Source organism: Bos javanicus, chromosome 17, assembly GCF_032452875.1.
Source record: "Bos javanicus breed banteng chromosome 17, ARS-OSU_banteng_1.0, whole genome shotgun sequence".
In the NCBI taxonomy this organism is placed as follows: domain Eukaryota; kingdom Metazoa; phylum Chordata; class Mammalia; order Artiodactyla; family Bovidae; genus Bos; species Bos javanicus.
The window spans coordinates 43,868,970-43,894,175 of record NC_083884.1 but is presented as its reverse complement, the minus strand read 5'-3'; the positions used below and the strand labels follow the sequence as shown (position 1 = coordinate 43,894,175).

Below are 25,206 nucleotides of genomic sequence, written 5' to 3'. Positions count from 1 at the left end.
AAAGGGAAATTTGGAAATTTTTGGAGAAGTTCAGCTTCTTAAGTGGGTTTTTGGAAGTAGTTAACTTTGGTAAATTATTGCTATATCTTATAATGTTCTGCTCATTACATTGGTTTTTACTACAGTCCCTCTTAAAAATGAATATGTGCAGTAGTGTCTTGTTTAAAAAAATACTATTTTATTTTTATCAATTAGTTGAAGGATGACCATTATTACTGTAACAGTGGTTTGAAAACCCTGGATGCACACATTATAATTTTAATCTATTCAGTCTCTTTCTTGACATTGAGCCAGGAATTTTCAATATCAGTTCAAGACTCACCACAAATATTTCCTCCCATTTTCACACGGACATAGCCATCGATGCCCCATGAAGTTCCCCAGGAGTTCCGTACAATCCAGTATGGGATACTTCCTACAAAATATAAATCAGACCCTGGAGAACATAGCTGTGGTGAAAGAATGTTCATTTAAAGCTCAGGTGGCACAGTAGTAAAGAAGCTGCTTGCCAATGCAGGAAATGTAGGAGAAGTGGGTTCGATCCCTGAATAAGGAAGATCCCCTGGAGAAGGAAATGGCAACCCACTCCAGTATTCTTGCCTGGGAAATCTCATGCACAGAGGAGCCTGGTGGGCTATAGTCCATGGGGTCTCAAAGAGTCAGACATGACTGAACACTTCCTGAAAAGTAGAGTGGTTTTAAGAAAACAAATAAACAAAGAAAAACTAACCAAATGCTAACAAACTAGCCAAGTAAACTGGGCTGTACGAGTGTCACACTGCAATCAATGGAAAAGGGGTTTGAATTCATTTTGCTTGTTACATTTACTGCATAAAATGAAAACACATATATACACATTTCCAAGCAATTTGAAAAAAGGAAAGGAAAAGAACTGTTCGATAAGTATGATGAAGTAATAAGCACTTCTCTTTTCCCAGGAATTATCCTAAACATTGCAGATGGAGAATGTCCAATATTTAGATCAAGAATTTAGTGTCATTTTAACATGGCATCTACCAAAAATTGACCAGGGGATCTGCAGGGCATGTATACCTGGAAGTTTAGGGCAAAGTTGTAAAGCTCGTGAGAACTTAGATGTAAGAGGACCAAGGTTCAGCATTTTAAAGGATGGAGTCATGTGTCAAGCTGGAGTTGAAGCTGCAGAGCAATCAGTCACGTCTCACCAGCACTCACCCGTTTTATCAAAGCCCGTTACAAGGACGGCGTGATTTGCTTCTCCACTGGAGCAGTGATGTTGTATAATGCCTCCCAGGTAGTCTTGCCAGCTCATGGCATCTACCACCACTATCAGAGGTCCCAAGGCCAGAAGTGCTTCTGCCATTTTGTCTTCTTGGCCACTATCAAAAGAAAAAAAAATTTGGTTAAGAAGTTTAGTTTCCAAGGTAAAAATATTTTACAAAAGTGATGTATTTCATCTGTATATGGCAAGGAGTAGGTTTGGTGGCAATTATCAAGTTCTAAACAATGGAGGCTGTAAGAAGCCTGGAAGACTGGCAGTCCAGGAGCGCTATGGGGCTCCAGGATACCAGGATCTGGGTTCTTCTTATATGAGGCTTCCGTTCCCAAGATCACTTCCCGATCCAAGAAGGCTGCTAGAGTGCCAGCCATTTCACTCATATTTCAGACAGTAAGAAGTAGAAAGGGGAGGTGCGACGTCCCTGTCGAGATCCCAGAAGTGATCACACATTCTGCACACATCTGCATGGGTCTCATTGGCTAGATGTCAGTCCTACAGCCAAAGTTAGTTTTAAGGAAGATGGGCAATTAAATTTTATAGCTGGTTGACAAAGTACCATGCTAAAATATATGGATTCTCTTAATAAGGAGAGTGGAAAGCCTGGATGTGGTGATATCTCATCACCTCTGCCACACCAAGTAAAAATCAAGAGAACAGACAGCCTAGGTTAGTGAATATCAAATAAAGAAAACTACAGAAAAGAGTTACCCAAAAATGTGGGGGGCGGGGAGTGTAGTTATAGGGCAGGAGGGATGTTAAGATGCCAGGAGAACTAGGGCCAAACTGGGAAGACAGCAGGGCACGCAGTTCTGCTTTCCCACCTGGACCCGAATTGATAAAGTCTGATGTTATATAACATGCAGCCTTCATCAATCTTAAAAGTACATAATTAAACCATTAATTGTATTTTTAAAGGTCAGCTTTGTGGGTGCAGGACACTGAAACCAAGTTACTGCTATTTCGGCCCATTAAGATAGCGTTTGATAGTTTATTGCTGTAGCAAAGCATGGTGGATTAGTGGCTAGAAAGAGTAGATAAGCCCTCATCCTGCCAGCTGGAGACCAGTTTCTATCAAGGGGATATTGTGTCCAAAGATGAGGGAAAAATATGAGTGCCTACCAATGGGATTTGCTGAAATAGAAACCACAAATTCATTCTAAACAATCACTCACATTATCTGTTAAGGAGACAATGTTTTTGGAGATTTACAAACAGGCATTTCTAATTTTTGCTGCTGTAAAAATAATTGGTTTTCATTAGAGTCAAAATTATAAAATTCTGGAGGAGAACATGATAGGGTATGGGCTTTGAGGTTCCACAGAGTTGGTTCAAATTCCAGTTTCATGCCACAGCCACCGCACCCACCTTCAGAATCAACATAAAGATACAATTATAGGCATAGATTTCATAGCCTGCCTAACCCACAAATTATACCCAGGTTTATAATAAGCATTGTATCCTTCCCTTATTTCTAAGTTATCTAATAAACTAGTTTTCTTCAGCACAGGTTTTAGTGTATAATGTCTATTTTATTTAAATTTGCGGAATGTTTTCTAATGCAACTGTGACAAACGTGATAATCTCCATATTAACCAGAAGACAACTGCCTCCACCTTTTAGAGATAACAAAAGCTATCCAGTAAATTATTCCAGTAAAATCAAAGATCATTTTACAGAGATGGTGTGAGGGAGGGAGAAGGATGAAAGAGAGAAGTTTGAGGGAATTGCAGAAGGTGGTGAACACTATGGGGTCATGGAAACAGTTTAGTTATGATCTCTGCTTGAGGGAGGACCAGGAAAAAGATTTCATAGTTGCTGGAAAACAGGAAATAGGAGGGCATCTGTGGTCTAGACCAGCAGGGAAAGGCTCCAGGGAAAGGCTCCATTTAGCCCCAGAACTGTTGTCATTCATTTTTCAGAAAGGTGTGGGCCAGAAACAAGTTACAATATATTCCAAAAAAATCTTTATTTCCATTTTAGCCCAATATGGAACTACTATCATATTATCAAACCTTGTTCCATGAGCTTACGATTACTTTCATAGATCAGTAAGAGACAAATCCTGCAGTCTTTAAGAATTCTCCTAAATGTTACTGTCATAAAGATTTGCTGATTAGGGCGAGTCTTACCTGTTACAGACCCTTGATGAGCACATGGATTTACACTTCATCTTCCCTATGGCATCCTAGTTTTTCTGTCCATGGTTATACGTGATAGGTTCTTTCCCTTTTTATTTATTTAGTCATGTTAATATTCTAGTTTGGCTTCTGAAATGTTTTTCCTGAGGTCTGATGAGCAAAAATGCAGGATGCAGCCTGTGTGTGAATGATCATTCTGCTTTAAGGCTAGATTATGCTTTTTGGATTCAGAAGGATTTATATGTAAATATGTATTTTCCGAGTTAGCAGACAATTTTGTGAACTTTTTGGCTGATAGCTATGATCTGGGCTGGTGTTGTCTGGGCATACTAAAAAACTAAGAGAGCATGATGATAAAAATAGAAGTCAGGGGAAACTCCTGGGAGATGATGTACACCAACCCGGGGGGGGGGGCATCATTTTTGACATGCATATTCTGCCCATCTGCGGAGGTCCCAGTAGGACTGAGGGCCAGGTTACCCCAGGACTAACTTGTTTCCTGAGGACACTCGGCTCTCCGGTTCTGCTTCACACCCTAGTCCTCCCAGCTTCCTGGGATTACTTTCTGTGCATCTGTCTTACGTGGACCTGCTGTTCTCTGCTTCTGTCTCTGACTTTCCAACTTCCTGCCTGGCAATGCCATTCTTTCAGTCTTTCAGGGTAAAATCCTAGAGTACTCCCTGACATTCTCCTCTCTTACCCTCACAAATATCCCTCAATATGCCCTATGGGGCTTTATTCTCCATCCCATCTAAGATGTCTAAGATCATTCTTCCAACATTGCCCCAAGATCATCCCCTGACGACCTCTGTCACCTCACCCCCTACAGTCTAGTGTGTCTCTCCACGACATGACACAACACGACAGGACAGGACAGTCACAGTGGCTTCCTCACTGCTCTTCAGCTATGCCAGACCTGGGTCTGCCACAGGGCCTTTGCACATTCGATCCCTTCTGCCAGGAGCTGTGTTTCCCCAGGTACCTGCAGGGTTAAGTCTTCACTAAATGTTACATCCTCCAGGAACCCCTTCCTGAGACTGCAACCCCCTACCCCTGTTGTTTTCTCTTCACCTCATGGCTGTTTAGTTCTCTTTAAAGCTATTTCATCTAGCAGACCATTCATATTTTTATTTCTTTGGTTTACTGCTTGTCTCTATCACTAAAATATAGTCCAGAGGAGAGAGCTTTTGTCCGCTGTGTTCACTGCCAAATCCCCAGAACCTGAAACAGGGTTCAGTAAATATCTGAATGAATGAATAAATCAAAGGAAGGTATTCTTGCAGAGAGAGTCTAATGTGGTTATTAGCTTGGTGCCGTGTTCTTAGAGTTTAATATTCTGTGCGATGGGGAATGTTCACAGCAGCCTCTGCCTTCTGATCCAAGGACAGATGAATCTTGCAGTCACCTTCACTTTGTCTCTCTCTCTAAAGTAGACTGATGCCCATTATTCTTTTATTTCTTCCTAACTTTCTTAATCTGCGCCTTGTGACAAGGGAGGCCTTGAGTTCTCTCTGATCACATTGTGAACCTCAGGAGGTTCCTGTGCACACACTCACCTTAGACTCTCCAGGAGCCAGCAGCATAGGGGCTCACTTGCTCATTTAGAAAGTATGTGGTCTTCACCCTCAAGGGAGGTAGGGACAACTGTGCTCAGGGGCCCTGCCCATTTATCACGATTCTGTGCATCCTGCCCTTGGGGACTGAGCTGTCACGTGACAGTTGCTCTGGCAGCCGGGAACTGAGGGGACGGTCAGCTCGTCCTCAGACACATGGCTGCTGGTGTGGGTTCCACTTTGTTCAAGGATCCAGAGTCACTCATGATTTCTTTCCGATTCCATGGGGACATGCCATCTAGACCCAGAGATGCTTTTATATTCAGTAAGTAGTAGACCAGTCTGTTACCTTAGCCAAATTTAATTTTTTTTGGCTTTCTCTGTTTCAAAACCCTGTGGAAAGCTTCCTTTATACTTCTAAAAAATGAAGCAAGGAGTTGGATGGCTCTGTTTCTCATCCCTGAGCACCTCTTTTGCACTAAATAAAATGGTCATAATAGTTCTTTAGCTGACTTTGACTGCCATGTGTTTTTAAAGCATTTTTAAATGATTGCTTCCCCTGAACCCACCCCAAGTCATCACGCCCTTCCCATTCCCACACAAGTCCCTTCCTCACCCACCCCCGCATCCCATCACGCCTGCAGGATGAGCTTGTCATCTGCCTTGTTACATACTCTGTCCACTTGCCTCTAAAAGGAAAACTTCATTTTATATTTTTCTTACAGTCGATGACTTGAACAATGTAGGGAAGAGAGAGGGGGTTCAAAAAAGCTTCTTGGTAAGTAAGACTGCTTGACATTAGCTTCAGACTCTACAGAAAGCAAGTTTTTATTATTATTATTAATTCAAGAGGAAGACTGAAATGTGCTAAGGGTAATTGTGACACTGAAACTTGGTAGGAGGTGCTAAGTATCAATTATACCTTAAAATGAATTTAAATGTGTTGATTTAATTGCATTATTTCTGTTGGTAGAGACATGGGAAAAAAGTGGATAATATTTAAGAAACAACATCCATAGACCTCCATGGTGACTGCCAATGCATCTTTCTAATCAAAGTGTTAGTCGCTCAATTGTGTCTGACTCTGTGTGACCCTATGGACTGTAGCCCACCAAACTCCTCTGTCCATGGAATTCTCTAGGCAAGAATACCGGAGTGGGTGGCCATTCCCTTTTCCAGGGCATCTTCCCCATCCAGAGGTGGAACCCTGGTCTCCTGTATTGCATGTGGATTCTTTATCTGAGCCACCAGGAAATCAAGTGTATTTTAAAACAATTAAAACTATGCAGTAAAGCTGCCAAGCAACTTATTAATTCCAAGTAGTCAATAGATAACAACTTAAGAAACATAGAGAAAACCACAAGAGAAGGAGACATTTACCTGAAGTCATACGCAGAATAACCTTTGATTGAAGATCCAGAATGTGAGTCGGAAAAGTAACGGCAGAGGCCATTCTGGGCTTGAAATGGGTATTCCGAATCTCTCACCAGCTTGACTTGCAGCTGAAAGAAAATAATCATCCAACGTAATCTATGTCACATGATTGTGTCAAAGATCAAACAGAACTTACTACAAGGAGTCTAAGATTCCAGTTGGTCACAGGTCATTATTGGGTATTCTTTGAGTTATGAAAATCTTAGGTTAAAACTTTAAGTGTTTTTTATTGACAGCCTAGGTAATTTAATTCTGTTTGTCTTTGTCTTTTGCTCCTGTTTTCTCTATATCTCCTGTTCCTGGAACTTCCACTGATTTGATAATAAAGTCTGGTCATCTTTCTCCTGAAGGTTCAAGAGCATAAACATCTTCCTTCTGTAGCTCTGGCTCCGGGTTATCAAGCCTTTGAGGTCATGCATTATGCTCACAAGTATCCTTCCATCCACTCTCTGTGCCATTCATCTGGCAGTGACTCCAGACACAGCAAACGAAGAAGAGAGGGATGTTCAACTTTGGGAACTCTGTTTGACAGCTTTTCACAGTACACAGCAGCACCTTCATCGCTGGCTTCACACCACTGACGCTGGACCAGGACAGTGTCAGAGGGTGTGTGCTGGGGGAGGTGGGAGGTGGGGAGAGAACCAGGGTGCTGCCCATCTCAGCTACTGACCTTGCAACAGGGTCTCACCTCCCAGGGCTCAGTTCTGCATCTACACAGAGGCCCCCAACCAGCTGACCTCTAATTCCCTTTTAACCTGGGCATTCAGATCAGATCAGATCAGATCAGTCACTCAGTCATGTCCGACTCTTTGTGATCCCATGAATCGCAGCATGCCAGGCCTCCCTGTCCATCACCAACTCCCGGAGTTCACTCAGACTCATGTCCATCGAGTCAGTGATGCCATCCAGCCATCTTGTCCTCTGTTGTCCCCTTCTCCTCCTGCCCCCAATCCCTCCCAGCATCAGAGGCTTTTCCAATGAGTCAACTCTTTGCATGAGGTGGCCAAAGTACGGGAGGTTCAGCTTTAGCATCATTCCTTCCAAAGAAATCTCAGGGCTGATCTCCTTCAGAATGGACTGGTTGGATCGCCTTGCAGTCCAAGGGACTCTCAAGAGTCTTCTCCAACACCACAGTTCAAAAGCATCAATTCTTTGGTGCTCAGCTTTCTTCACAGTCCAACTCTCACATCCATACATGACCACAGGAAAAACCATAGCCTTGACTAGACCAACCTTCGTTGGTAAAGTAATGTCTCTGCTTTTCAATATGCTATCTAGGTTGGTCATAACTTTCCTTCCAAGGAGGAAGCGTCTTTTAATTTCATGGCTGCAGTCATCATCTGTAGTGATTTTGGAGCCCAGAAAAATAAAGTCTGACACTGTTTCCACTGTTTCCCCATCTATTTCCCACGAAGTGATGGGACTGGATGTCATGATCTTCATTTTCTGAATGTTGAGCTTTCAGCCAACTTTTTCACTCTCCACTTTCACTTTCATCAAGAGGCTTTTTAGTTCCTCTTCACTTTCTGCCATAAGGCTGGTGTCATCTGCATATCTGAGGTGCCTGATATTTGTCCAGGCAATCTTGATTCCAGCTTGTGTTTCTTCCAGTCCAGCGTTTCTCATGATGTACTCTGCATATAAGTTAAATAAGCAGGGTGACAATATACAGCCTTGACATACTCCTTTTCCTATTCAGAACCAGTCTGTTGTTCCATGTCCAGTTCTAACTGTTGCTTCCTGACCTGCATACAAATTTCTCAAGAGGCAGATCAGGTGGTCTGGTATTCCCATCTCTTGAAGAATTTTCCACAGTTTATTGTGATCCACACAGTCAAAGGCTTTGGCATAGTCAATAAAGCAGAAATACATGTTTTTCTGGAACTCTCTTGCTTTTTCTATGATCCATCGGATGTTGACAATTTGATCTCTGGTTCCTCTGCCTTTTCTAAAACCAGTTTGAACATCAGGAAGCTCACGGTTCACGTATTGCTGGAGCCTGGCTTGGAGAATTTTAAGCATTACTTTACTAGTGTGTGAGATGAGTGCAATTGTGCAGTAGTTTGAGCATTCTTTGGCATTGCCTTTCTTTGGGACTGGAATGAAAACTGACCTTTTCCAGTCCTGTGGCCACTGCTGAGTTTTCCAAATTTGCTGGCATATTGAGTGCAACACTTTCACAGCATCATCTTTCAGGATTTGAAAGAGGTCAACTGGAATTCCATCACCTCCACTAGCTTTGTTCATAGTATTGCTTTCTAAGGCCCACTTGACTTCACAATCCAGGATGTCTGGCTCTAGGTCAGTGATCACACCATCGTGATTATCTGGGTCGTGAAGATCTTTTTTGTACAGTTCTTCTGTGTATGCTTGCCATCTCTTCTTAATATCTTCTGCTTCTATTAGGTTCATACCATTTCTGTCCTTTATCGAGCTCATCTTTGCATGAAATGTTCCTTTGGTATCTCTGATTTTCTTGAAGAGATCCCTAGTCTTTCCCATTCAGAAGTTCTATGGAAATGAATAACCATACGCTGTCATCTTTAAAAAAAGATGGGTCATCTGCAAAAAAAGCAATTACCAAGTAATATTAGGGAATAAACATAAATATTTTTCTGAACACAGATGGCAGGTAAGATTTTTCACACTTTGGTTTCTCTCTTGATGGCTGACCTGCTGCTGCTGCTAAGTTGCTTTAGTCGTGTCCGACTCTGTGCAACCCCATTGACGGAAGCCCACCAGGCTCCTGTGTCCCTGGGATTCTCCAGGCAAGAACACTGGAGTGGGTTGCCATTTCCTTCTCCAATGCATGAAAGTGAAAAGTGAAAGTGAAGTTGCTCCGTCGTGTCCAACTCTTAGAGACCCCAGGGACTGCAGCACCAGGCTCCTCCATCCATGGGATTTTCCAGGCAAGAGTACTGGAGTGGGGTGCCATTGCCTTCTGCGATGGCGGACCTACACAGAAGCAATTCTTATTTTTTGGGGTGGAGGGCTTAAATAACTGACATTTATTTTCACACAGTTGTGGACACTGGAAGTTCAAGGTCAAGGGGCCAGCAGGGTCAGTGTCTGGTGAGAACTTTCTCTTTGAGGTGCAGATGGCCACCTTCTCAATGTGTCCTCACACGGGAGACAGAGACCCTGCCCTCTTCATTCTCTTCTTCTGTCACAGTCCTATCAAATTAGGGCCCCAGGCTGATGATCTTGTGTGTGCATGCTCAGTTGTTTCAGTCGTGTCCAACTCTGCGATGCTATGGACCATGGCCCGCCAGGTTCCTCTCTCTATGGGATTCTCCAGGCAAGAATACTGGAGTAGGTTGTTATTTCCTCCTCCAGCGGATTTTCCCAACCTATGTATTGAACCCACATCTGTGTCTCCTGAATTGCAGGAGGATTCTTTACTGCTAAGCCATCAAGGAAGCCCCTTATGACCTCATTTAACCTCAATAACCTCCTAAAGACCCCTTTTCTAGATATACATAGTCAGATATATGGGAAATCTTTGGATTAATTCAAGCTCTGGTTAGCTACATTTTCAAACTTGAAAATATTATTTAGTAAATGACAGACTGAACACACAGTAAACAAGCAGCTTAAAAGACTGCAGAGCCACTCACCTTATTGAGCCAGTACAAAGCGCTGAGCGGGGATCCTCCGTTGCAGCCGTAGTTGCTGTAAGAACAGTCTATCACCTGCTGAACACTCAGCACCTCCAAGGGCTGCCCTTTTATCGCACACACAGACTCCACTGCACCTACCACGCTGAAAGCCCAGCATCCACCACACTGAGATAGAATGATGACAGAAACAGAGATAGAATGATATTTGTTATCTAACAATGTGCAAATCACGTCCATTGACATCTCTGACAACACAAATGATGAAATCATGTGAGCAGAATCTGGAGGCCTACAGAATGTAAATGTCAATCCTGCTGATTTTCAATTAAATTCTCTTAGAAGCATCAAAATATACTATTTATTAAAGGTAAATTGGTAGTATCACTATTGCAAGTTAGACATTGCAAAATAAAAGTGAACTTTAGAGATTAGGAAAACACTTGGACTGATGTTCTTTTTAGAAAAACAAGTCAGCACAAACATAGGTAACTGACTTGTAGTTGCCAAGGGGGAGGGGGTGGGGGAGGGGTGGACAGGGAACTTGGGATTAACAGATGCAAACTATTACTTATAGGATGGATAACCAACAAGTTCCTCCTGTACAGTACATGGAGCTATATTCAATATCCTGTGATTAAACCATCATGGAAAAAATATGAAAAAGTGTGTGTGTGCTTCTCCCCTGACACTCTGCTCTGCCCTCCAACACCTCCCCTCCAAGGGCAGAAGGCAGGGAAAAGGTGAGCAGAGCAGGGGTGCATGGTACATATTTGTTCTCATTAACAGACAAGCACAGGACATGGATGAATGACTTGTTAGCTCAACAGGATTATGACCGCACAGGTAATGTCCTAATTATAGGAACCCACAGTAATCGTTCCTCATTGAAATACTCACTAACAATCTTTCTGACTCTGGTCTCTTAACTTGCTTTTATTGGCTAAACTAAATGGCAACCCACTCCAGTGTTCTTGCCTGGAGAATCCCAGGGATGGGGGAGCCTTGTGGGCTGCCGTCTATGGGGTTGCACAGAGTCGGACACGACTGATGCGACTTAGCAGCAGTAGCAGCAGAACAAAGGAATGAAAGGAATGGAATCAAGAATTTCACATAAGAAAGAAGAATCGCAGGAAAGGTAGAGATGAGAGTGGGACTTGAAACTGGGTGGAACCATCTTAATCCTGGGACCAGGTGCTGCGGGCGGAGAAGGCAATGGCAACCCACTCCAGTACTCTTGCCTGGAAAATTCCATGGATGGAGGAGCCTGGTGGGCTGCAGTCCGTGGGGTCTCGAAGAGTCAGACATGACTGAGTGACTTCACTTTCGCTTTTCACTTTCATGCATTGGAGAAGGAAATGGCAACCTACTCCAGTGTTCTTGCCTGGAGAATCCCAGGGATGGGGGATCCTGGTGGGCTGCCGTCTATGAGGTCACACAGAGTCCGACATGACTGAAGTAACTTAGCAGCAGCAGCAGGTGCTGAAGGAAAGAGAGGAAGGGCAGCTGGTGGTCCTTGTGGAGTGAAGTTCTGAGGGATCTCATGTGGCCTACATCTCTAGCTCCAGGGCATGTGGAGAGTACAGCATTCACTAAGGGATGCTACCGCAGGCTCTGCACTCCTTGAGAAAGGTAAATGCAGGTTGCTTCAGGTCACCCACCTACTGCTGCTCCAAGAGGGTGGTGGCTGCTCCAAAACATCTTTCCTTTAGTACAAAGATTCCTAAATGAAAGTTCTACTTTAAGACACCGTAAGCTCTTCCTGGATAGATTGGGTTTCAGACTGCATCACTCTTCATTAGAACCCAGTAATAAAGCACATGATATGGTGGTAATTTCTATCCACAACCACAAATACAGAATCTGAGAAACAAAAAGGATCTCATCTTAATGCGATGGTCACTGGGGAACTGTTGGATCCAAAATGCTGGTCTTACAAGAGGACACTGAATGACCTGTTGAGGTTCCCACTGCAGACACACTGAGACCACATCCCTGTAGGGATCAACTTTTCCTGGTGAGCTGCCATCCCTGTGCCTGGCAGGGGTGCAGGGCACACGCACCTGTTCTCGAATGTGTGCTGGCAAGATGGCTCACTGTGGGCCATGAGCACCCCACCAACATCTGGGGTTCTGCTTTCCCTCTGATTCCAGATATCTTCACAGGCACACTCAGGACTTCTGCAAGGTAAATGGCTGCATTTTTTAAATTTATCTTTTCATTGAGTATAGTTGATTTACATATAGTATTAACTTCTGCTGTATAGCAAAGTGAGTCAGTTATACATAAACACACACATTCTTTTTTCATATTCTTTTCCATTCTGGTTTATCACAGGATATTGAACATAGTTTCCTGTGTTGTACAGTAGGACTTAGTTGTTTATCCATTTTATATGTAATAGTTTGCATGTGCTAACGCCAAACTCTCACTACATCCTCTTATACCCCTCCTCCCTGGCAAGAGGAAGTCTGTTCTGTGTGTTGTGAGTCTGTTTCTGTTTTGTAGATAAGTTCATGTCATATCTTAGATTCCACATATAAGTGATATCACATGGTGGTTAATGGTTGCATTTACTTCAGGACTTACACATTTCTTTACCATTTAACACCGGTAAAACTGTGCTGTTACTTTTACTACTTTCTTGTTCTTTTTCTTTTTTTTTAATGTGTCATGAATTTTTTAGTGCGAAGTCTTAACCTCATTTCTCCTACAATCCCTTTAATTTCCATTTTATGATTTTGCACAGTTGGTAATTTCCAGGAATGTCTATGTCATATCAAAGCAGATCTGACAGCTTTTTTAAGGACCACAGATAAAACGTGTGTGATTGTGCAGGGGAGAGCTGGGGGCAGGGCTGGGGGCAGGGTCTCTGAGGGAGCTCAAGGGATAGACCCAAGGGTTCAGGGAGGGACCAGGCACCTGATTTCAAGTTGTTTCTCTTCGGAGCTACTTAACTTGGTCAAGTTCACCTTCTTGAGCCTTCCACCCTCTGTTCTGCAGAGTCCTGGGAACTGTGACACTGGGCAGCAGCCCCAAGTCTGTGTGCTGAGTGGGGGCCAGGCAGGCAGGGAGGGACACCCGCAGAGCTCAGCCCCCGAGTGAAGCTGGGCCTAACAGCGCCTCCCTCTCCAGGGTTGGCGGTGGTCTCCTCTTCTCATCATTTTGTGATGACTGAGGTGTGAATTTACCTACTGAAAGGATGGTTCCATCACAAGTTTGATTGAACTTGATCCCAAAAGTGACTCCCATCCTAAAGTGATTAAAGAGAAAAAAGAAAAAACAAAAAACCTAAGACATACCGTCTTCTGGTTTCTCACTTGGGTGACGACATGCTTATCCCTCCAGTCAAATCTTAACGGCAAAGACAGGTTGGAGATGGATGTGTACTCTTCTGCCGGAAATCGGGGAAACCTGGAAGGGCTGCTTCTTAAATAAATAGCTGAGAACACATACAAGATGAAAGGACAACCAACATTATATTACAGGGATTCCTTTCAGAGGGATGTTTCAACAGAAACAGTGGAGCTTCTGATAAAGTCTGCCTTTTATTATTTCCCATAATTGGAATGGAGTAGACAAAAGCTATAAAAGATGAGAATTCTTCCAATAGGGCTGGGTTGTCACATGAAATGGTTTGACAGAAGCAGGCCAATAAAAAATGAGTATAATTGACATCATCTGTTTTATCATAACCAGGGGGGTCTTGAACAGAAATAGCATAGAAAACTGGAAGAGGGATGAGTTGCTATTCCTCAGAGCCACAGGAAAATGCCTGAATTGGTAGTATTTAGTTCTTAAGTGATTATTAGAAGAAAGTGGCCATGAACTTATTTCTCCAACTGTCAGCACCAGGTACTTGCTTGACACTTTTAAGCATTTAATTACTGTTAACTATTACTCAGTTTACTAACTTCACAACTGAAGATTCTCAAAAATTAAGGAAAAAAATTAAAATCAGGAAACTAATCAGCTAATAACCCCAGAGCCCATACCTTTAAACTCTTCAGGAAACAAATATGAAAACTGGTTTATTCCATAGACGGCAGTGGAGTTTTCATGAGGAAATAAAGAATTCAAGTATCGCTGTCGATTAAGACTTTCCTAGGAGAAGAAAAAAAAAAAAACATACTAATTTCTATCACCTATGTTAACTTTCTGGAGCAATGTGTATATAATTGACTTAGAAATAGTTTTCAGATGCAAAAGTAAAAGCTTTATTTATTTCCTGTGGATCGCAATGAAAGGTTATCTAAGATAATAGATTAGATTTATAAATGTTTTGCATTAAAAGTACTATCTGACTTCAGGAATAATTTCTGAGGCTGGGAAAGGAATGTCTTATCCATTTATAATTCCTCTTTACCAAGCATTTTGAAAGCACTAAATATGCTTATTTAACATAGTGGAAAAAAGAAAATAAATTGCAAATAAATACCAGACACTAGTAGGAATTGTAACCAGTAAGTACTTATGTGATCTTTATCTTTGTCTTAGCACAATGAATGAAGCATGAAAAAAGGAATAAATAACTAATGGATAAATCAGTGTAGTTCTATCTGGGCTTTACAGAGATCTCTATTTCATTTGGGTAAAAGGCTTTGGGAAAGAGATTCAATCCTAGAAATGTCCAAAGAAGATGGCTCGGTTTGTCTGTCTGAAGAGAAAATTAGATCCTTGTTTACAGATTCCTCCACTTTGAATTTTTTGATAAGTATGTTAGGCTCATCTTTTACACAAACAAGCTTCAATTTGCTAGTACTAACCAACTCTGAAAAGCAGAGACATTACTTTGCCAACAAAGGTGTGTCTAGTCAAGGCTATGGTTTTTCCTGTGGTCATGTATGGATGTGAGAGTTGGACTGTGAAGAAAGCTGAGTGCTGAAGAACTGATGCTTTTGAACTGTGGTGTTGGAGAAGACTTGAGAGTCCCTTGTACTGCAAGGAGATCCAACCAGTCCATTCTAAAGGAGATCAGCCCTGGGTGTTCATTGGAAGGAATGATGCTAAAGCTGAAACTCAAGTACTTTGGGCACCTCATGCGAAGAGTTGACTCATTGGAAAAGACTCTGATGCTGGGAGGGATTGGGGGCAGGAGGAAGAGGGGACGATAGAGGATGAGATGGCTGGATGGCATCACCGACTCAGTGGACGTGAGTTTGAATGAACTCTTGGAGATGGTGATGGACAGGGAGGCCTGGCGTGCTGTGATTCATGGGGTCACAAAGAGTCGGACACGACTGAGCGACTGAACCGAACTTAACTGAACCAACCCTGTGGAGTAAATACAACTTCAGGAGACCACCATTCATTAAGTCTCTATCTTCAGCTACTCTAAACTTGCTTGTTCACTTATATGCTTATTGTGTGTCTGTCTCATAAACCTATAAGCAAAATGAGGGCCAGGCTGGTCTTATTTATCACTGTTTTCGCCTCACTGAGCACATGCCTGGCACACAACAGATGCTTAATTAGCACTTTTTGTTGAATAACGCATAATTATATTTTATATATATCATGCCCTTGATAGCTCTAAGCTATGTTTTTTTACATATGTATATATAATTATTTTTCAGACTGTTTTCCATTATGGGTTATTACAAGATAATGGATATAGTTCCCTGTGCTATACAAACTTTTTGGTTATCAGTTTTATATACAGTAGTGTATATCATTAATTCAAAATTCCTAATTTATACCTCCCCCAACCCCATTCCCTTTGGAAACCATAAATTTGGTTCCTATGTCCGTGAGTCTATTTCTGGCTTATATATAAGTTCATTTGTACCATTTTTTAGGTTTCACAAATAAGTGATATGGGTATTTGTCTTTCAATGTCCGACTTTCTTCACTTAGTATGATAATCTCTAGGGTCATTCTTGTTGCCACAAATGGCATAAGCTGTTTATTTTTAAGCAAATTATTCCTGGGATTTATCATGATTGTATTTTCCTTACTGAGCATACGTGGAAAGATTGCTAATCTATGAAATTATCAACAGTTATCGAGTTTCAGGCATTCAAAAGATAATCTTGATGAAGCAAGGCTTTGAATTTAATTTGGGAAGAAGATGTATACATCTAAAAATAGAACTGAACTACAAAGTGAGTGTGTGACAAATATAAGCCAGTGACTGTAAACTGCTGAGCATTTCAGAGGGTTCCTTGGTCCTAAAGGCATCTCCTGGACTTCACTGTGAGTTGGGGGGATGATGGAGCTCCTGAGGGTGTAGGACCTTTATGGATGCAGGGGAAAGTACATGGCAGCCACGAGGGTGGGCCTCACAGACAGACTGCAGCAAGGAGGCCCAGGTTCCCACAACCTGGCCCATGACCAAGCACTCAGGTGTCCTACTAGGGGAAGGGGGTCCCCTGAAGGTTGGTTTGTGATTAATGCATCCCCACGGCTTCCTGACTCTGCCCTGGCCTGCAAGGTGTCCAGGGCACATCCCCCAGGCCCTTTTCCCCCCTTCTCTCAGCTTAGAGCTTTGCTCTAGTCAGATGCTCTCCCTGAGCCCCTCCCTGCACTTTCTCAGTCCTGACTCCTGTGATAAAGAAAAAAGAAAAAAGAGAAGACACATAAATCACCACTATTGAGAATGAAAGAAGGGCCACAAAGATGCTTCAGGCACTAGAAGAATCATATTTTAAGCACTTGAGGCCAACAAGTTTGATAACCTATGCAAAATGGACAACTCCCAAGAAAGACATACATCACCAAATCTGGATACAACAAAAATAGAGAATTTGAACAACTTTTTATCAACTAAAGTCATTAAATTCCTAACTGAAAATCATCCCACAAAGAAAACCCCAGGCCCAGACGGCTTCACTGGTGAATTCCATATAACTAAAAAAGAAATGCCAATACCAATTGTACACACACATTCATGGGAACCCCTTGCAACTGGTTATATAAGGCCTGATTCCAAAACCAGACAAGAAACACCTCATGGCAAGAGAAATATACACCAATAGCCCTCATGACTGTAGATGTAAAATCCTTAAAAAAAAAAAAAATCAGCAAATCAAAATCAAAAATTTATAAGACAATAGATCATGACCAAGTGAGGTTCATTAAAAGAGACTACATTGGTTTAGTATCTGAATATCAATCAACATAATACACTCTACTCATGGAATAAAAATAGGAAAACCATATGATATTTTCAATAGATGTGGAAAAAGCACTTGGCATAATTCATAATCCTTTCATAAGGACTCTCAGCAGTGAATGAAAGGAAACTTGATCAACCTGACGGGAGGAATTGATGAAATGCCTACTTTGACCAGAGGCCAACTTCTAACAGAATCCATTTGGGTCTTATTCCCCACTGAATCAATCAGAAAACCTAGACCATTTCATTATCAAGTACAAATTGGCACCTGCCACAGGTGCTTGCCATCTTCCTCTACAAGGATTAAATCATGTGCCGTTGCAGCTGCTGACCTTCAATACCCGCTGAAATAAGTTCTGTGTGAAGATCAGAAATGATACGCCCTGTTCTCAAGGAAAAGTTGGCAGGACAGTTCTTCGACAGGTGTCTTCAGGAGCCGATTTTATGAGCCCAATTCTTGCATCTCCTACATGATGACATCTGCTCCTCATGATTAGCAGAAACCTTCTGCAAAAAAATATGTGCTTGATTGCATGTACTCCCTTTTCACTAAAATTACATATATACTGAACTCCCCTGCTACCTCTTTGGAGCAGTTTCTCAGAGCTATCTAAGATGCAGTCTCCCATACTATAGTTCTCATTTTGCCCCAAACAAAACTTAACTTGCGACTCTTATATTGTGTTTGTTGTTTTTTTTTTAAGTCAGCACATTATATATGTGTCAGTCGTGTCTGACTCTTTGCGACCCCATAGACTGTAGCCTACCAGGGTCCTCTGTCTATGGGATTTCCAGGCAAGAATACTGGGGTGTGTTGCCATTTCCTTCTCCAGGGGATCTTCCCAACCCAGGGATCGAACCCAGGTCTCCCGCATTGTGGGCAGACACTTTACCATCTGAGCCACCAGGGAAGCCCACATTATATATAGTAAATATTAAAGTACTAGATAAATAGATGGACAGATGAACGAATGAATAAATTTTGAGCCAAGATTTCAAGTTTCTGGTATATTTTAATTTTGGCAGTATATACATTAGGCTAGAACTATTAGAAATTACCACATGAACAAGAGTCTCTTACATCAATTTCACCCTCTTAATGTTTCAGTTAGATGAAAATTGTGGTTTAAAGTGTTCTGGATAAAGTTTATTTGGAGGAAATAATCCAGATCTTCAAGGGCTGTTAATAGCAAACGTCTGTGGCTCATTCTTTAGGATCATTCATCGTAAAATGATCTATTTAAAGAAACATGCCTCCAAGTATGCATAATTTAATTTTTTTAAAACTGGCACATGTATCATTAACGTAAGCATTTTAAACGTGAAGCTTCTGAAATTGTAGGCAAAATCACATGTGCACTGGCATATAAACATTATTCTGAAGTGAGTACATACAACTATCATTGGTTCCTTTAATGGGTTTGTAGCCCCAAAGTGGTCAGGAGACCAGCTACTCTTGGTCAAATAGGGAGCATGAGTAAAGGTCAGTGCACAGCTGGGTTCCAGCCTGAGGAACAGGCCAAAACAAGAGCAGGGGCTTCCTGAGCACCAGAAGCTTCTAAGGAGTGAAAAGGTGGGGGCTGGGTGCTGTTTCCCCCTTTCCCGGTCAGTTATCCTGAGAGGCATCCCATAATCATCCTAGGAGGGGCCTGGTCTTCACCCAACAGTGACTGAATTACAGTTTGTGAGCAAGGATCACAGATGCCACCTAACTTCTACTCACGGAATATTCGAATTTAGGAAAACAGGTAAGGCAGGGATGACAAAATCTTTCATCATGAACCTAAGATTGTGAAAAAATTGTGAATCAATTAGACCCTTTCTCCAACTGTGTCAACAGTTGCAGTTCCCTGAATATCTTTCCACGCTATGCTTCAGGAGCCACTGTTCATCAATGCATTTGTAGACATGAGACGTCTTTGGTCTCCCTAAATAAGATATAAAGAGCCCAAAACTACAGCTCCTGGCCCTCCATATTTGTTTACTTTTCACCCTAAAACCTATTGGTTCTCCCCAGCACAACACAGAGAATACTTTATAACTCTATTTTAATTTTTAACCTTTTTTTAAAAATTTAACTTGATTATGGAGCCAGGGAATTTTCTAGAATCTGTAATTTACCCCAGATAGGTTAGCAGAGAATTTCAACTTAACCAACTCCTAATCTGACATAATTTTAAGGAGTAAAGTTTTCCAGAGTTATACTGAACATCAGTCACAACACACGTTAGTCTCTCTTGTCGGGGCAGAGGGAGGCTTCCTAATGCTCAAGCAAGGCCCCTTCTACCTGCTCATGTCGTCTGCCCCATGTTCAAACAGCCATCGATGTTCAAACACAGTTTCCACCAAGTATGGAAAGGAGTCACCAACATCTCATGAAGTTAAGTCCCACGAGGGGCAATTGCTTTGGAAATTTTTCAGGCTCTCTCCACTCAAGATTTTTAAAATGTGCTGAGAATCTTTATCACTCTGCCCTCCTCCACCTAAAACAGAAATTCTATCTTCCAACAAGCACTCTTGTACTTCTGACACGAGCTACCTGTATTTCCTAGCTGCCATTGTCTGGGTAGGGCCTCTAGTATGAGTAACTATATAATATGAACAAATGCACATATATTTATAAATTATACAAATAACACATATTTAGGATATATTCATTACTCTGGCCTCCTTGTGATTCCAATCCCCAAATATATTTTTGAGGAGGATGGCAGTGCTTTTATTTCTTGGTCAATGAACACATCACCAGGATAGGTAGGACTGATTATTTTCTCCCAAAGAGATTTACTTCACCATCACACGTCACAAAACTCAGGGCAGGAAGAGAATACAGCACAAAACCTTTGTTCTCAAGCGATTATACCAGTGCTTCTGGTTTTGAAAGCTAGAGCAGTAAGTAGGAGATAAATATCTAGCCTGGTTTGGGCAAAAATACAAATAGACTCAGGTGAGGTTGGCACTTCCCACCCACTGCAGCCCCAGGGGACCAGCAGGAGGTGTAGAAGGGAGCACAGCCTCAGAATCCCTGGCAAACCTCAAGAAAATACCAGGAAAAAGAATAAATACACCTCCAATAAGCAGCAGGATTACTGACTTCATACTTCCTGATTAGGAATGAATGAACTTTGACAGCAAAATTAAACCATGATAATGACCTCTCACAATTTAAAACTATTAGGTAGTATCGGATATTATTAATAGAACACACTGAGGTCCACTCTAAATCATTCTCTCTTGCATCTTCCTTGGTTTCAGGAAAAACCTTATTGATACTCAGCTAACTGGTGTGCTCCTGAGTTTTAACGCTGGGGTGCCATCTGAGATTATGAAGCCTTTTCAAAATAATCTGAAAAGGAAATTAAACACTACACCCTTCTCCAAATCAGTCTCCACCAAGTTAGGTGAACTTGTAGGGTGTGCGCTAGTTCAAGGAGCCCGGGTTCAGGAAAATCATAAATGGACAGGATCCCCTGAGCTCTGGATAAAATTCTTATTTGAGGAGGAGGTGATCAGTGTGCCCCTCCGGAAAACGGCCAGGCTTCTTCCAACTACTTCTGGTTCCAGTCCCTGAAATGCACAGAATGGGGAGGCTGAGAGAACGCCCGGGGGCTGTGCCTTTCAATTAGGACCACCTTGGACATCATCAGCGGGCAACCTGGGACGTATCATATAAACCTTCAGGTACGCATCCTTCCTGGAGGACCCATCTGTGGGTCAGCTTGTCCTGGGAAACCCTGGGACGAGTCCGGGTCTGGAACCCAGGCGAGTCACCGGACTGAGTTTAGGCGACCCCCTGGGGATGGCGCTCGAGTGCCACCCCCCTCGCCCCCACCCCTGGAAAGGACGGCGCAGGTATTCTCTGGGGGTGCTCGCGTGGCCCCTCCAGCCCGCGGACAGGGGGGCGTGCTCGCGGTGGAGCTCAGGGGCCCCCTCGCCCAGCCCGGGAACCAGACAGGGTAAGCGACCCCCGCGGGTGGCACTCGCGTGGTCCCTCAGCCCCAGGACAGGACGGGACTTGAGATTCTCCAACCCCCAACCCCGCTCTAGTGTGGCGCTCAGGTGCCCCAGCCCCACTTCTCGCCCCGGGAAAGGTCGTGGCAGGTAACCGCCGGGATTGGCCAGTGTGGCACCTCGGACCAGCCCAGCCTAGCCCCGGGCTGGAAAATACTGGAGACTCCAGGGTGTGGAGCTCAAGTGCTCCGCCCTCCGCCCCGGGACCGGAAGGGGCCAGCGACCCCGGGGGTGGGAGTGGGTGGGGCTCGCGCGGCCCCTGCGCCCCGCCCAGCCCGGGACTGGAAGCGCGGGAAGGGATCCGCCGGCGTGCGCGGTACCCGGAAGGCGGCGGCGGGGTGGCGGCCGAACGGCGGGGTCAGCGCGGCGCAGGAGCCCCAGCAGTAGAAGCAGCAGCAGCAGCAGAGCAGCCAGAGGCGCCGCAGCTCCATCCCGCGCTTCCTCTTCGGTTTCGAGCTCCTCCCTGCAGGCGGGTCCGGGGCGGGGCGCGGAGCTGAGTCGGCGACGCCCCCTCGGTCCTGGCGGCTCTGAGCCCGGATGTCGGGTAGGCTGCAAACTGTAGGGTTCACGCTATTTTCGGTACGAGTACCTGCCCAGGACCGCGTGCCCTGGGGTAGTTTCACTTCTGCTAGAGAAGAGCCTCTTCACACGGAAGTGTGACAGTGCAGACAGCTGTGTGACCTGCACTTGCTGCGTCAAGTGGAAGTTTTATCTTTTTTCTTTTCCATCTCAGATGGAAGGATGCAGGCGACAGTGGAATCCAAAGGACCTTAATTCTGTTTCTCTTTGTGATGGGCCCTGACTTTAGGAACCCAATTCCAAAATGCTTGTGAATTTACACAGACATTCTTCCAGCAGGTGTTTATAATTGCGTATCACAACACACAGTTGTGAAAATAATACACCACGTTTTGATGATTTAGCCAGTTCAAACTTTGGAAATCAGTTTCTGAAGGTAGCACTTCTTACATTTGGGTTGAAATTTAAATAAAGTATTTCAAACGCTTTGTAAGATGCCCAGCGCGTTTTAAGCGCTTGGTTTATCAGTTATTTTTTAAGGTAGCTTTCCCCCTCTTATTATCATTACACTGCTTTCCCCCTGTTCAGCTTAGTTCATAGTAACCCATCCTTCATGTTTTCTTCTCTCTTTTATTTATCTCTTCAAGTCATTTCACTTCATATCAACTTAATCCTAGAGAATGGACCATAGACACAACAGAAGTAATGTTCAAATCAGTTAACATCCCAATCTGGCAGCATTTCAGGTTAAGGATTTTCTGGTGAAGGTGGAAGGTCCCCTTTAAGGATGAAGGTGGCTCTTTTGCTCTTTTTTTTTTTTTTTTTTGCCCATTTCTATGCCTTCAAACCTTAAAAACCTAATTGTAGGAATGAGATCCCTAGGCATCGAAACTAACTCCTGACTTATGCTCTCCTGAATGTACACCATGCCTAGCCTGACCTGTTGATTCTTCTAGATAAAAAGAGGTAAGAATGAAGAATTCATCAGCTAAAGAGTGGCTCCCTTTCTACCCAGAACAGCCCCCTTGGCTGGTGGATCACACAGGCAAGATAACATCTGAAGAGTCAGCCAGCCTGCAGCTATGGAGGACCACGTAGAACCCACCCTCCTGCTTCCCTGACTCACTGAAACTCTGCTCCTATTCCGTTTTTCCCTTGAAAACGTACCATCACTGCTCAAAATCTTTGGAGTTCGTCTCAAGACATGAATCTACCTTCTCCCCAAATTGCCGGCTTTTCTGATTAAAGCACCTTTCCTTTCTGTTCACACTTGCCTCTTGGCTTTTAAGCCGCGAGCAGCTGCGACCTGAGTTCAGTAGTAACAAGAAGACCAGGCCACTTGTAACATGCATTGTCATCGGTGTCCTGATGGCTTTTGGAAGGGCACAGATTTGTTTCTCAAAGTGCACATTGAATGCAAATTGTAATGCAGGAGTTCGGGAGTGGGTCCCAATTCTGTTTTTCTAACCATTTCCTGGGCCTGCTGCTGGTGGCATCAGGGTTCCCGTTTGGAACAGCAAGCAGTGTACCAAACTTGCTGCTGTTTCTCTGCTCCCCTAACTCAGGAGGGACATGGGGAGAAGGCTGGGGTATCTTCCCCAGGGAAAATTCATACTTTCCTGGTCATTCTATCTCTGTTCATTTCCTTGCGCAGTGAATAGAACTAAAACAGAGCAGGGCCCTTTGGTTCTTGTTCCTCATGACCTCTGTCTGCCTTTGTCTGTGAAGAAACTTTAGCCAAAGAAGAAGTTTAATCAAAGAAGTGGGAAAATGCAGACCCAAAGGAAAACAGCCTGACAGGACAAAGCAATAATAATTCAGTCAGTAAGCAAAGTCAAGGACGTTTTGTTCCTTCTCAAGGGCTTTAGATAATATTCTAAGCCATGGCCTGTGAGCTGCTTATAGATATTGAAACCCCCACCAGGTGAGAGAAGTTAACTGCGTGATGACCAGACTATAGCCATGACAGTAGCTGCCACAGTTCTGAGAACTGGTCTGAAGAAATGGAAACAAACTGACCCTGAACCTAAAGATTAACTGTACCTAAAACAAACAAGATGACACTGGTCAGACCTCCAATGACCAACTTCAAGGTGATGGGTCAGAGCTAACTGTGCTGTTTCTGCATGTAGCCCCCTCCCTCCATCTATAAAATTTCTTGCCCCCTGACTGTCAGTATATATGTGGGGGGGGGGGCAGGGTGGGGGGTGGGGTGGCCTTTGGACAGGCATGTGCCCTCCCCAAAGGTTGCCAGAATCCAAAAGCAAAGTTTCCTTTTCACCAACCTAGCCTCCTTAATCGGAGAAGGCAATGGCACCCCACTCCAGTACTCTTGCCTGGAAAATCCCATGGACAGAGGAACCTGGAGGGCTGCAGTCCATGGGGTCGCTGAGGTTCAGACACGACTGAGCAACTTCACTTTCACTTTGCATTTTCATACATTGGAGAAGGAAATGGCAACCCACTCTACTGTTCTTGCCTGGACAATCCCAGGGACAGCGGAGCCTGGTGCTCTGCCATCTATGGGGTCGCACAGAGTTGGACATGACTGAAGTGACTTAGCAGCTTAGCAGCAGTAGCAGCCTCCTTAATGGCTTTTGAACAGTGAGCAGCTGGACCACTTTTGGTTACAGTAGTGAGTAATATTGTCTTCTCTGGCTTAAGGCCAGCTACGTGATTTGCAGGGTCCCGTGTAAACAGAATGTTAGTAAGGACTTTAGGATGGCAACAGTAGAACATTAAAACAAGGATGAATCTCTCTCATACAGGGTCCTATGTGGCTACCCAGGCCACACAGGCAGCTTACTGGGTCTTTCTGCTATAATCTTTTCTAAACGACTTTTAGGAGTCTTCTGAATTGATGTCATGGTCAGCCCTCCTAGACTTTTTAGACTCACTCTCTGATTTACATCTTTAGTTTTTACCTAGTATAGTGAGTCATGCTATTCTCTGATGGAAAATTGTTAATAAAGATAATGTATATACACAATGGAGTATTAGCCATTAAAAAGAATACATTTGAATCAGTTCTAATGAGGTGGGTGAAACTGGAGCCTATTATACAGAGTGAAGTAAGCCAGAAAGAAAAACACTAATACAGTATACTAACGCATATATATGGAATTTAGAAAGATGGTAACAATAACCCTGTGTACGAGACAGCAAAAGAGAAACTGATGTGTAGAACAGTCTTATGGACTCTGTGGGAAAGGGAGAGGGTGGAAAGATTTGGGAGAATGGCATTGAAACATGTATAATATCATGTATGAAACGAGTCGCCAGTCCAGGTTTGATGCACGATACTGGATGCTTGGGGCTGGTGCACTGGGATGACCCAGAGGGATGGTGTGGGGAGGGAGGAGGGAGGAGAGTTCAGGATGGGGAACACATGTATACCTGTGGCGGATTCATTTCGATATTTGGCAAAACTAATACAATATTGTAAAGTTTAAAAATAAAATTAAAAAGAAAAAAAGATAATGTATATTAATAAAGATAATGTATTAAAAGTAAAGACATGAAAAATTTTTTCTATTCATATATGACGAGATGATTGCTC

General features: G+C 43.3%; 1 protein-coding gene across 1 annotated transcript in view; it reads right to left on the bottom strand.

Annotated features, from left to right (window-relative positions):
• The window catches only part of CTSO (cathepsin O), a 95,607-nt gene that overhangs the window by 4,395 nt on the left and 66,006 nt on the right, over nt 1-25,206 (bottom strand). Inside the window, exons 4-10 of the mRNA XM_061385776.1 lie at nt 21,449-21,753; nt 13,996-14,104; nt 13,303-13,442; nt 10,001-10,168; nt 6,330-6,451; nt 1,195-1,358; nt 323-415 (exon numbers count right to left, since the gene is read on the bottom strand). Of these exons, the coding sequence (XP_061241760.1) occupies nt 323-415; nt 1,195-1,358; nt 6,330-6,451; nt 10,001-10,168; nt 13,303-13,442; nt 13,996-14,104; nt 21,449-21,753 (1,101 nt within the window). The remainder of the gene's footprint in view (nt 1-322; nt 416-1,194; nt 1,359-6,329; nt 6,452-10,000; nt 10,169-13,302; nt 13,443-13,995; nt 14,105-21,448; nt 21,754-25,206) is intronic.